This window comes from Rosa rugosa, chromosome 6 (genome assembly GCF_958449725.1).
Source record: "Rosa rugosa chromosome 6, drRosRugo1.1, whole genome shotgun sequence".
NCBI classification, from domain to species: Eukaryota; Viridiplantae; Streptophyta; class Magnoliopsida; order Rosales; family Rosaceae; genus Rosa; species Rosa rugosa.
This window is the reverse complement of record NC_084825.1, coordinates 10,231,245-10,245,598: the sequence shown is the minus strand read 5'-3', so window position 1 is coordinate 10,245,598 and position 14,354 is coordinate 10,231,245. Positions and strand designations below refer to the sequence as shown.

General features: G+C 44.5%; 1 protein-coding gene across 1 annotated transcript; it reads left to right on the top strand.

The window, feature by feature from the left end:
- Window positions 1-13,384: 13,384 nt before the first annotated feature.
- LOC133716197 (uncharacterized) lies at window positions 13,385-14,349 on the top strand. The gene is made up of 2 exons (XM_062142918.1): window positions 13,385-13,871; window positions 14,204-14,349. The coding sequence occupies exons 1-2, from the start codon at window positions 13,385-13,387 to the stop codon at window positions 14,347-14,349; spliced, it is 633 nt and encodes a 210-aa protein (XP_061998902.1).
- Window positions 14,350-14,354: the final 5 nt, after the last annotated feature.

Genomic DNA, 14,354 nt, shown 5'->3' with positions numbered 1-14,354 from the left:
CTCGTTGCCTCGTTAAAAACCTTGCCGAGTAACAAAAACCCAGTGGGACAAAAATAACCTCGGTCGAAGGGGAAAAAGAGCACAACACACCCTTCACGTTTCGAGGTGAACATGTAGACATCTCCCCCTGATGTCTGCGCCTCCCCCTGATGACTACGATCATGGGAGTTCAGATAATTTCCGCAAGCCAATTCTTGCCACATGTTTCTCGAACGTGGATTTGGGCAATGACTTAGTAAACAAGTCTGCCTCATTGTCCTCAGATCGAACCTGGTTCACTTTGATCTTGAGGAGCTTCTGTTGTTGCTGATTGTAGAAGAATTTGGGCGATATATGCTTGGTGTTGTCGCCTTTGATGTAGCCTTGCTTCATTTGTTCAATGCAAGCAGCATTATCCTCATAAATGCTCGTTGGCTCATCTGTGGTAGACTTCAAACCACAATTGCTTCGAATATGCGTAACTATGGATCGAAGCCATATACATTCACGAACAGCTTCGTGAAAAGCAATAATCTCTGCATGATTCGAAGAGGTAGCGACTAAGGTCTGCTTTGTAGACCTCCAAGATATCGCGGTCTTTCCCATGGTGAAAACATAGCCAGTTTGGGAACGACCTTTATGTGGGTCAGAGAGGTACCCAGCATCAGCAAAACCTTCCAAAACACTTATATCGTCTTGGGATGGGGAGAGGGAACGAAATCCACCATGTGTGGTGTTCCTGGCACTTGATGGGTCCGAATCCATCTTCTCTCTGTAGGGATGGAACAAGCCCATATCAGTCGTACCACTTAGGTATCGAAAGATATCTTTAACACCAGTCCAATGACGTCTTGTAGGCGCAGAGCTATATCTAGCTTGCAAGTTCACAGCGAATGAGATATTCGGTCTTATGCATTGTGTTAAGTACAATAATGCGCCTATTGCACTTAGGTAGGGCACTTCTGCCTCTAGCATTTCTTCATCGTCATCTTTTGGACGAAATTGATCCTTCCTTGGATTAAGACTACGGACGACCATTGGGGTGCTTGAAGTCTTAATCTTGTCAGTGTTGAAACGCCTAAGCATCTTTTGGGTATAAGCTGATTGATGAATCAGGATACCATCTCTACGGTGCTCAAGTTCTAAACCGAGGCAAAACCGTGTTTTCCCAAGATCTTTCATCTCAAACTCGGATTTCAAGTGTTCAGCGGTTTCCCTTAACTCTTTAAGGGTGCCAATTATGTTCATGTCATCGACATAAACCGCTACTATTGCAAATCCGGAACTTGTCCTCTTTATGAACACACATGGGCATAGTTCATTGTTGACATATCCCTTTCCAATCAAGTAGTCACTTAGACGGTTATACCACATCCGTCCGGATTGTTTCAATCCATATAGTGAGTGTACATACCTCCAACAATATGGAGTATTTGCTATCTCACCAAGCATAAGTAACACCCACTTTGGGACATCCACAAGACATGGCAAGGCCCAACCGAGACATGCATCGTGTAGCCCTATGTTCAGGCTACGCGACGGTATCCGGAAGTCTCAAATCCGCCACCGGGAAGCCACCTTCCCGCCCTTGCCAAGATGCCTCCACAAACATGGCTTTCTACATGCTTCTTGAACTAGCTAGAATTGTATGGTTGCTTGTCCCACATCGAAGAACAAGTAAAGGAGATGGCTTCCTTCACTTATAAGAGGAACTCTCCTCCCACTTAAACACCATTCATCCCATTACAACACACTTTGTAATCATGTTAGGCCGCAAGGCTCGACACACACTAGTTAAGCTTTCAAGTGGACGTAGTCTCCCGCTAAGGCGGGAGGTGAACCACTATACTTCGCTTGTGTCACTCTCTTTCCCTCTCTTTACTTATCGTTAATTAGATCCCCACGGATCAAAGCATTAACAGTGAGCATTTCAACCTTATAGCAAACGCGCTCCGTGGTTTAGAGCCACTTGATTTGGGTAACTGAATTCCATCTGGAATCTTCATGTATATCTCTGTATCTAGATCCCCATATAGATACGCAGTAACCACATCCATAAGCTGCATGTTCAGTTTTTCGGAAACTACCAAACTGACAAGGTAGCGGAACGTTATGACGTCCATTACGGGAGAATAGGTCTCCTCCTAGTCGATTCCAGGGCGTTGTGAGAAACCTTGCGCCACAAGGCGAGCTTTGTACCTTACAATCTCGTTTTTCTCATTACGCTTTCTAACGAATACCCATTTGTGACCAACTGGTTTGGTGTTGGGCGGTATTGGCACAACTGGTCCGAATACCTTTCTTTTCGCTAGAGAATCAAGTTCTGCCTGGATCGCATCTTTCCACGTTGGCCAATCAGCTCTACGTTGGCATTCATCAATGGAGCGTGGTTCGATGTCATCGGTCTCAATAATCTCACGCGCCACTGAATACGCGAATACATCATCAATGATGACGGAGTTTCTTTCCCACGTCCCATGTACACTAGTGTAATTAACAGAGATCTCTACGTTCTCAGGGATAGGTTCTGACATTGAGGCATCCCCCAATGATGTCTCTTGGACATAACCATAATCCGGAACATTCTCATGGGACGGATTTTGAGTATCGATGATCAAAGGATTTGTTTGTGCCTCATTCGCTCTCTTTCTAGGGCGAGTATCCTTCGAACCAATCGGTCTACCGCGCTTTCTTGCGGGACCTGCGGCCATAGATGCCACATCATTGCCATATTGGGCAATGGCGCCATCTCCTGGTGTCACAGGAGAGGCGTGATGTCCAGAATTTGGGACATCGATCCTTGCAGGCACGTTTGCAGCAGGTATGTGTGATCTCGTCACTTTGGCAACATCAGAAAACGCATCAGGCAGAGTGTCTGCTACGTTCTGGAGCTCGATTATTCTTCGTACTTCAAGTTCGGACTGTGCGGTACGGGGATCGAGATGAGACATAGTGGGGACAGACCACGACAATTCCTGTCGTTCCTGTTGAACATATGTGTTCTTATCTCCCCCTAACGATGGGAAGACTGTCTCATCAAAGTGACAATCCGCAAATCTAGCGGTAAAGAGTTCGCCTGTCAAGGATTCAAGGTAGCGGACGATCGTTAGAGATTCATATCCAACATAAATGCCCATTCGTCGTTGTGGACCCATCTTAGTACGTTGTGGTGGCGTAATAGGCACATAAATGGCACACCCAAAAATGCGTAAGTGCGAGATATCAGGCTTGTACCCAGTCACTAGCTGTAACGCAGAGTAAGAATGGATTGCAGTGGGTCGTAGACGAATTAGCGTCGCTGCATGCAATATTGCATATCCCCAAGCAGAAACAGGGAGATTGGTGCGCATAACCAATGTCCGTGCTATCATCTGTAGTCGTTTGATAGCGGCTTCTGTGAGACCATTTTGGGTATGAACATGGGGAACTGGATGCTCTACATCAATCCCCAGTGACATGCAATAGTCATCGAATGTTTTCGATGTAAACTCCCCAGCATTATCAAGTCGAATTGACTTAATAGGATGGTCAGGGTAGTGAGCCCGTAGACGGATAATCTGGGCGAGGAGTTTAGCATAAGCAGCATTTCGAGTGGACAACATCGCGACATGTGACCAGCGTGTCGACGCATCAACCAATACCATAAATTATTTAAAATGTCCGCATGATGGTTGAATTGGTCCACAGATATCCCCTTGGATTCTCTGTAAGAACGGAATGAGTATTTTGGGATCCTTTGCGTAGGACTGTCTTGATCCTAATTTCCAGAATGAACAGGCTTTGCAGAAAGAGCGAGGGGCCTTAGAAGTAACCAATGAGGATTTTGGTTGGGCCTGAGCGTCTGTAGCGCTATTAGAAGCAAAATGTGTGACTACATCTCCCATCATGGCGTTGGAGCCATGGGAATTGCTGTTTATGGCGTCATGGCCATTGGGAGGAACAACCATGGCTTCATGCTCATGGGTGGCGCCATTGATGGCGTCATCACATGGGACTTGGGCTGCCCTATGGCGCCCCAAGACGGCTGCAGCGCCAGATGCTGCAATTGTTGCGGTCTTGCTAAGTCCTGGAATCAATTTTCGATTCTTGCTTCTTCTCACTCTGAAGAATGGATGTCCGTGTGAAGTCTTTAATATACGGAGCATCATATCGCGACCAGGATGTCCTAGTCGGTCATGCCAAAGCCAATATGTGTCGGAATCCAATAGATCTTCTCTTATGACATTATTGGATTCAATAGGTCGAATTGTAGTGACATAAAGTCCACTAGATTGACACATAAGCTTCTCTAAGATGCGTTTTCTTCCGCAATCCTTAGAGGTAATGCAAAGGAATTCTATTCCGTTCTCACTATGCGTTTCCGCATGGAATCTGTTGGCTCTAATATCTTTAAAACTCAATAAGGTTCGATTTGCCTTAGGAGCGTAGAGAGCTTCAGTGACTTTAATCAAGGTGCCATTAGGCAAAAGGAATTGGGCCATTCCATGTCCTTGAACTAAACCTGATGGCCCAGCCATCGTAGTCACAGATGAATATGTAGGTGTTAACGTTAGTGATCCGTGGGGATCTCTAGTTAGCTATAAATAAAGAAAGAGAGACAGAGAGAGAGATTTGACACAAGATGTATAGTGGTTCGCCTCCGCATGAGCGGGAGACTACGTCCACTTGAAAGCTTATACTAGTGTGTCGAGCCTTGCGGCCCAAGGGGATTACAAAAGATGTAATGGGATGGATGAATGTGTTGAGTTGTGGGAGGAGGCATTCCTTTTATAGATGAAGGAATGCTTCTCCTTTACTTGTTCTTCGATGTGGGACAAGAAACCACACTATTCTAGTCTTGAAGCCTAGTTGTGATGGCATGTTGGCAAGGGCGGGAAGGTGGCTTCCCGGTGGCGGATTTGCGACTTCCGGATACCGCCGCGTAGCCTGAACATAGGGCTACACGATGTATGTCTCGGTTGGGCCTTGCCATGTCTTGTGGATGTCCCAAAGTGGGTGTTACTTATGCTTGGTGACGTAGTAAATACTCCATATTATTGGAGGTATGTACAAGTCCCCGAAGTCCCCGAGTAAGAGTAGCTTCTTGGTTGGGGAGTTCAAATCATGAAGTCATCAAGCATAAGTAACCGGGCGGCACGGAGTCCCTACAAGTCCCCGAACTCCGTAAGCAAGAAGGGACTCGTGTGATCCTGCACAATGAGACAAAAAACGCGCATATGTAGAATGCTTGTTGTATTGGTTATCGTCCGTATTAATGGAATGCGAAAAAGAATTCGATTTGTAGCGGATTAACAAATGGTAGAAGAATTCCATATTCCATTAATGTGTATGAACATGTAAAATATTGGTAGTTGTATATGTGGATCTTATGGCCATATAACACGCACAATAGATAGTGGCAAGTGTAATGGGTGTCCAAAGTAATTTTGTGGGAGTAGGCCCGGTGACATAGAATGAAGCGTTTGTGAACTTGGGGCTTAAGTAAAACATGTTGGACATGACCGAGCAAGATGGGTTGTTCGAGCAAGTTGGGTGTTGTTGAGTGTGTAGGCGCTGTGCGAGCATGCGAGGCGTGGCCCAAGCGCAAGTCGTGGCCGTACTCGATACCCAAGCAAGTCGTAACCCGAGCAAGTCGTTTATCCGAGCATGTTTTAACTAAGTCGTAAGTGTCACAAGCTTCTAGATGAATGGTACATATATACATCATGAGTGTAAGAAATAGGTGATTAGCACATGAGTGTAAAATCATCATCATTAATTTGCATATGTAGTTGGGCGGTGGGGGCACATATATACATCATGAAGTTGACTATGTACGTGAGATTATAAATTCCATGAAGGAATATGTATGTGCAGTAGAGATGGCTATAGACACCATAAGGCAGCAAGAAATTACACGTGTAAGCCATGTGCAAGTAATGAAACATATATGTGGCTGCATGTACTTAAACAAAGAACGTGGCTAGCGGACGTGCACCAAACATATTTGTAAGCTATGTACGTATGCATATCTAGGTGAGCTGCATGCTTGTGGGGGTGCACACGTGTTTAAGTACTCAAGGTATATGATAATAGTCGACATATGGCCACGTGCAGCTTGCAATGATTTATGTTTATAAATGCATAAGAAATCAGTCCATGTCAGAGACTTATCTTTGGGCGGGAGATGCAACTGAGAGGACCACAAGCTCCATTTTGATCAAATGGAAGTGCAGCGGTCGCCGAAAAGTGGGCGGCGAGTGAGGTGAGAGCTCCGGGCGATGGAGTTCTCGTCAGCGGCTCTCCAGGCAGCGGAGGTTTCGTCGGCGGTGGCCGGCAGTGTTTTGGAACTCAGCAGTAATAATGGAGTTCAGCGGAGGATCTCAGGCGGTAGTGGCTCCGCAGAGGATGTTGGGCGGAGGAGAGCCGGCGGTGAAAAGTCTGGCGGAGCGGAGCATGGTGCCCGGCGGTGGGGGTGATGCCAGCAGTCCCCGACCAGTTGTGCAGCAGAGTGCAGCGAAGAAGAGAATGCAGCGTTGACGACCGCAGTTTGGCGGAACTTCGGAGTTGCAGAGCAGGAGCGCTGCTTTGTGGCTGGCGGAGCTTGGTGGAGAGCTAGCTCAGCGGAGGAGCGAAGTGCGGCGGGGAGTCCGAGTTGCCTGGGTGGTTCTCCGGTCGGCGGAGTTCTTGGGCAACGTTGATGGAGGAAGTCGCCGCTGAAGAAGTGTGGCGGAGATGCAACCTGCAATCAGGGAGCTCGCAGCGGGGACTGCACACCGGCGCTGCAGCCTGCAGCTGAGACCGGAGCGATGTTGTGCGAGCAGCGGAGCAGGGGAGAGCCGGGCGGTGCAGCACTGGGCGGAGCAAGGCGCTGGGGATGCTGAGGAGGGTTGGGCGGAGTATGTCCGCTGATAAAGAATAGCGGAACAAGTCCGGCGGAGCTTTGTGGAGCGGAGGCTCGAGCTCGCCTAGCGGAGACCGAATGCAGATTTGAAAATGGAGATGAGTGCCCAGAGAATTTTTCTGGGTGTCCAGAGCAAATTGGCAGAAATTTTTTTTTTTTTTTTTTTTGCCAGCGTTGACTTTTTGAGTTGGCCGTTGACCAAAAGTTGATCAAGCCTGGATGGGCGTTGACCAACTCCGCTGGGCGTTGACCAACCCCGTCGGGCGTTGACCGACTCCGCCGGGTGTTGACCAAGCATTGATCGCCCCATATGTTGGTGTTTTGAGCAATTTCTGCAAATTTTGACCACTCCATGGGCGTTGACCACGTGTTGACCGGCGTTGACCAGTGTTGACCGGCCCTCAAAGTGCAAATTTCTGCACATTCTGCTCTAGTTGTACCGCTGGGGTAGTGTTGATCAGCCTAGGAAAAAAGTTGCCGCCAAGAAACATTAATTCAAACATAAACTCAAAGAAGGAAGAAATTTCTTCAAGCTCCGCTAAGCAGACTTAGCTCATGGAAGGTGACGAAGCCAATGTGTTGGCTTCCCACAGACGGCGCCAATGTTAACGTTAGTGATCCGTGGGGATCTCTAGTTAGCTATAAATAAAGAAAGAGAGACAGAGAGAGAGATTTGACACAAGATGTATAGTGGTTCGCCTCCGCATGAGCGGGAGACTACGTCCACTTGAAAGCTTATACTAGTGTGTCGAGCCTTGCGGCCCAAGGGGATTACAAAAGATGTAATGGGATGGATGAATGTGTTGAGTTGTGGGAGGAGGCATTCCTTTTATAGATGAAGGAATGCTTCTCCTTTACTTGTTCTTCGATGTGGGACAAGAAACCACACTATTCTAGTCTTGAAGCCTAGTTGTGATGGCATGTTGGCAAGGGCGGGAAGGTGGCTTCCCAGTGGCGGATTTGCGACTTCCGGATACCGCCGCGTAGCCTGAACATAGGGCTACACGATGTATGTCTCGGTTAGGCCTTGCCATGTCTTGTGGATGTCCCAAAGTGGGTGTTACTTATGCTTGGTGACGTAGTAAATACTCCATATTATTGGAGGTATGTACAGTAGGCAACATCTCTAAGAATAATTGCCTATGTCGTAGAATAGTGTGCGTAGTCGCACTATCCGCAAGACATTGAAGTTCATCCATTCCTAAAAGAAAAGCTCGTAATTAAAAAAGGAGTCATAAAGAAAAGAACTCAACTTTTATTAATAAGCCAAACGGAATTACATCATCGTTTCTTTAACCAAAGGAAATCTAATCCAATAAACTAGTTAATGCAAAACAATGGTAGTCGTCTAACTCCTTTCGGTAATTCCAATGTAAATGTGACCAGGTGAGTAGAGAGATGTCGGTGGAGCGAGGCTCACTTAAGTACCACTTATCTCAAAACCTTCCTAGACATCACACTCATATTGAGTACGCCTACTTTGAAGAAAGACTAATAGCATTGGCATCTACTACAAAACTAATATGGCAATTGCCTACATCTCTTGGAAATAAAAAGACTTAATCAAAATCGCCAGTTTCTGGGTCTTGATCCTTGTAGTCTTCCACCCTTAGTTCGAGATCTCCATCTTGATCTTCTTGTTCCATGTAATTTGCCTCCCTTGCTTCACGATACATCTTGTATGCGTTTGCAACGTTCTGGGATGCAGTACACTTCTTTGCCCAATGTCCACTTGATCCACATCTGAGACAAGCATCATTATGGTCAGGTTCCCTTGATCGAGGCGCTCTGGGAGCGTTTTGTAGACGGTTATTACCTTTGGTGGCGTTACCACCATAACCGGAGGCTTGGCCTCTCTCTCTCTTCACACGTTTACCTCCACGGTTCCGTGCACGCCTATCTTGGCGATTTCCTTCCTCTTTAGGGCGAGAATATGGACCAGAACGTCCAGAATTATCCCTATTCTTAGGGTTTTGCTCCTTGCGTCCTCCCTTGGAGGCGCGACTATAATTAGACTCCGTATTTGACTTGGTTCCCACGGGTCTAGAGTTATAGTTCTTCACAAGTATGTTGTTGTGCTTTTCAGCTACGTTCAAGGCACCAATTAGCTCATGAAATCTTGTGATGCGTCTAGCATTGACATCAATCCGATAGTTTTTGGCTATCATCAATGCAAAGACGGGGAAGGTGGAGAGAGTCTTCTCGATCAACATCGTATCAGTGATGTTCTGTCCACAGAATTCCATCATAGACTTGATACTAAGTGCTTCTGAATTGTAGTCAAGTACAGACTTGAAATCACAGAAGCGGAGGCTATGCCATCTCACTTCTAAGTCTGGAAGCAGGGAATCACGGACGTTGCCAAAACGCTGCTCGAGTTCTACCCATAGTCTTCTTGGGTCTTCCTCATTGAGGTACTCATTTTGGAGCGCGTCATTCATGCGCCTTGTCATGAGAATGATGGCTTTAGCTTCATTCGCCTCTCTCGTAGCTCTATTTGCTTCAAAAGCAGCAACTTGTTGAGGAGTACGCACGTCCTGACTTGGCTCTTGGATCGTACTCAGGATCCCATCAGCCTTAAGATGCTGGCGCACATCACGGACCCACTTGTGGTATCCTGCACCTGTTGTCTCTAGTGGAGCGAAGCTCAACTTGTTCAGGTTACTCATCCTGAAAAACAACAAGAAAATAGGGTTAGTCTCGGAGCGAAGAAGGCTACCACGAAAAACTATAAAATTTCTGAGCGTAGTCGCTTCCAAGAAATTAGGGATTTTCTGAGTGTAGTCGCTTCCAAGAAAATCCGATTCCAAGAGGGTTTTTGGATTAGATCGAAATGACGATGTATGTGGTCGATCGCTTTCTTCTCAACAAACTCTAAGTTTGGAGGACTCTACAAGCTCCAAGCTTGGAGTGAGCACAAACCCCCACAGTTCGGCTATTGGTCTCCCCCATGAAGAAGAAAATGGGGGTAGAAGAAGGGATGTTGGAAGTCCCCGTGAAAAGAAGAAGAAATTGAAAAACTTCAAAAAAACGGGAACTTTTAGAAAAGTTTACTTTGAAAAGATGCCGGAATTCTTGACCGGAAAAGATGACGGAGATGGCCGGAAAAAGGGTTGCCAGAGGTCGCCTGAAAAGTGGCCGGAGATTGGTGGCCGGAGGTGTAACGTCCCGAACCTAAATTTACCAGTTTACGAGTCTTTCGTTGGGTAAACGACATTTACATTTACTTTTTGGCTCCGTTTCGATATTTTGGGGGGCCCTAAAAGTTGGCTTTTTGTTCGGATCAAAATTTGAGAAAATGTTCTTCATGAAAGTCGTAGAGGACGTTAAACCGAGTTCGTGGACATGCAGCATGTTAAAATCGGAGCTGTAACGAAAAAGTTATATAAGTTGGAATGTAATGGCAATTTTGTAAATTGGGGGATTTTTTTTGGTATATGGGGGTTTCCCCTTTATTTTCGGGGGCTTCCATTTCTGGAAGCTGACGAGAGAAAGAGAGGGAACTCGAGAGAGAGAGGGAGATAGCCGGCAGTGGGCTTCCCGGCCTCACCACCGGCGTTTCCGGCCACCCCCGGCCGTGCAACCGGGCTCCCATGGACGTCTCACCTTCCTCTTCCTCCCTGTGGCCACGATGCACGATGATAATGGCAGAATTCGGCGCAGCAAGCTTGATTTCCGGCGAGCTCGTTATTGGTTTTCCGGCCAATTCGTGATTTTCCGGCCATGTTAGACGACTCCACCGTCTGGGATTTTTAGCCCCTTCCTCCACGGTCCTAATCCACCAAGTTTCATGTTCCAATTCAGCTAGAGGAAGGTGAATCGAAGATTTGAGCTAAATTTGGAGATTTCGGATTTGAGGTAAATTCGACCCTTTAGACTTGAAATTGAACTTGACCACAGTTATGAAAGACGCTTAGAATGTTGAGTTGATGATGTTGGTAAAATTTGGTAGCCAGATATGGTGGTTGACCGGCGGCGCGTGGGGCCCACGTGCAGTCGTCTGTGGCGGCGCATGAGGGCGCGTCCGGCCGTTCCTGGTGAGTTGTTTTGGTCTATTGAGTAGCTTATATTGTTACGAATTTATGGATAGGTGTTTGGTGGAAATTGGAGGAGGTTTGGATATTAATCGGAATTTCCGAAGTTCAATAGTTTGGTTATTGATTTATGAGAATTCCACTATCGGATTTCTCTCAGTTTTGCCCTAGAAACCTTCAATTAAAGAATTGGTGCAAATGATAAAGTTTTGGTGTTAATGGTGAAGTCTGGATTAAATAGGAAAGAAATTGGAAGTTTGATTTAGGAGAATAAGATATTAGAATCGTATTTAATTGCCGAATCGTTATTCACGAATTATAATTGTGTACAGGGCGATATACCGAGCTATTGCTCGATGAAGGAATTCGTATACGTGATCGCCTAAATAGTACTGTGAGTGGACATTTATTTTAAATTAAATGTGCATGCAGTATATTATTATTTTCCGATGGAGGTTTAATTTATCATTTGAATGATTGAGTATTATGATTTTATGAGCTTGTTTTCTTGAGATTTATTATGCTCTATGAGTTACGGGATTTTTAGTGGATTTCCTTCCCGAGGGCTTTTAATAGATTTTTCAAACTATTTATTTATGGGTTATTGAGTTGGGAAACGATTTTCGGGAAGTGATAGATTAAGAAAATATTATGAGAATTATTGATTTCGAATATCAGTTTATATGATGATATACGAGTACGAAGGATTTAGCAAATATTTGAGCATAGTTGAATTATCGAGATTTATTGAGTTTTGAGCTCCGCACTTATCAGCCTTGAAGTAAGATTGAGATTTCTTTCCGAAAGCATTTATTGATTTACAGAGTATTTGATTTATGCTTTCGAGGATTTATTGAGATATTGAGGTATGAGTTAGCGGGATAATCCTGAGTTATGCTTTCAGTGGATTATTAATGATTTATTGAAGTATTATCGAGTTTATTTCCGAAAGCAAGTAATTGTAAGAGGCTGTTTCCAGTTTATTGAGGAGGCTATTCAGTTTATTGAGGAGACTATTTACGGCGCATGCGCATATTACCTAGTTGGCAGTCCCTTCTAGGTAATAATCTGGTTGGCAGTCCCTTCCAGACTATATTCCGGTTGGTAGTCCCTTCCGATGCGTCATTTGGGTGGCAGTCCCTCCCAAATGGCATGAGATGGTTAGTTGGCAGTCCCTTCTATCCACCGCCTCCTATTCCGGTTGGCAGTCCCTTCCGATGCGTTATCTGGGTGGCAGTCCCTTCCAGATGACATGAGGTAGTTAGTCGGCAGTCCCGTCTACTACCTGTGGTTAGTTGGCAGTCCCTTCTACCACCGCCTCCTATTCCGGTTGGCAGTCCCTTCCGATGCGTCATCTGGGTGGCAGTCCCTCCCAGATGGCATGAGATGACTAGACAGCAGTCCTTTCGAGTTATCAAGCAAGCCTCTTGAAAAGGATGTTTTTATAAGGATTGAGGATGAGATTTTAAGAGATTTCAAGATGTTTTATTTCTACGCGATTAAGATTGCAGTAAAGATGATGATTAAAAGTATTTTTCCAGATTGTTACTGCATGTGAGATTTTAGAGAATAACTTGGGAAAGCATTAAGTTTTACTTATTCATTCGAAATTACTTATTTTTCGTCCACTCACTCTAACGGTTTTTTAAATGTTTTCCCCTGGGCCCTTCGGTTTCAAATGCCCAGTTTGCAGGCCAGTTTAGCTTGAGGTCGAGCGTACATGGGGTTGAGGCATAGCTGTCATAGCTTCAGCATTACAAAAGTATCGGTCCTTTATCTTATATTTTATCATCTTGTACGCCTGTACATTAGATTGCTCTGATAACCTATGAGATTAATATTATTAAGTTCAGATTTGTACTGTGAAATGAGAGATGTTGTGATGCAGGGAGCAGGGTGGCTCCAGAAGAATAAGGGTGGATTATTTTAGAAGTGTAAGTGTCTTTCTACAGGTTTTGGGTAGTCCACTTTTAGAGGGAGTTCCGCCAAATTTTTGGTAGACTTTCTTCTAAGGTGGGCCCCGCAGGGCCACTCCAGATTTCAAGGTGAAGTTCGGGGCGGGTCCTGTCAGGGAATAGGGCTTCGATATGTGGGGCGGTGGTTGCAGGATTTTGAAGGTTACGAAATTAGGGTTTTCAGGGTTAGGGCTTCGTGCTGATAACGTGTTGTAGAGAAACTGAAATTGAGAGAAATTCGCTGTGTGTATTCATTGATAACAGGGGCCTCTTTATATAGAGGATTACAATGCATAGAGTCTCAATCATACAAGGAAAGATAATCTCTAGATTCTTCTAATTAAACCCTATTACCAATAGGTCAAGTAACCTAGAGTTTGGGCCAAACACAAATAGAGATATCCTTAAACAATTGCATTATTGTTCAAACAATTTCATTTAGTAATTTGATGAAAAATTCAGGATTACATTTTTAATTAGTTTTTTAATTCTAATATATTCATTTGTGTTCAATAATATGGGTAAAACACCAAATGAAGAAAAGATGGCAGCAAGAAGAAAATAATCGAATCAAAATCAACGTCGATGGTGCTTTCTTGCCGATATTGACACAGAGAGGACTTGGTGGTGTTGTACGTGGCTCTCAAGGTCAGTTCATTGCTGCTTTTGCTCACTCCATTCAACATGTTTGTTTTACCAAACATGTGGAGCTATTAGCCATCAGGGAGGGTATTGACCTGGCACAACAAATGCAAATGTCACAGGTTTCCATCGAATCTAACTACCTTGCTGCAGTTCAAACGATTGCCCATTCCGACTCGAGTTTCTCTGATTTTGGTAATATCAGTGATGACATTCAGGAGGACCTAAGAGGTCCACAAGGTGTCCAGATCAATTTTGCTCCTAGAACTTACAACCAGGTGGCTCACAGACTAGAAAATATCGGTTTTGAATCCGGTCAGAATGAAGCTTGGTTCATTCAAGCTCCTAGTTGTATTAGTGACTTACCTCAACATGATTGTAACTCTCTCCTTTTAATGAAATTTTCTTCATTTCAAAGAAACAAATAAAGAAAAAAATAAAAAATAATATGGGTAAAATATGGATAAAACGTAAATATCATAATAGTACTTGTATAATATTTTTGACTTCAAAAATACGAAAAATTTAACGAGTCTTTTTTAAAAATACAAAATACGTAAATACTTTAAAAAAACATCAATATGTGTTTTATTCGCGTATTATATGACAAATTACTATAGTATGTGTTCCAAGTGTTACGTAAATTTTGTGTTCCTTTGCTCCGTGATGATAGTCCTCCAATTCAATTTCACTTGTGGTTCAAATGTCAGGGGCTTTAGATGTCACGCGAATAATTGGTCTTGGTGTTGGTCTATATAACATTGTCGTTACTAGTTCTCATATCTTTTACATGTTAAAAGGATGGAGGAATAGCCAGGACATATTTTCCAGTCAGTATGGTTCATACTCGTCGTAACTAAG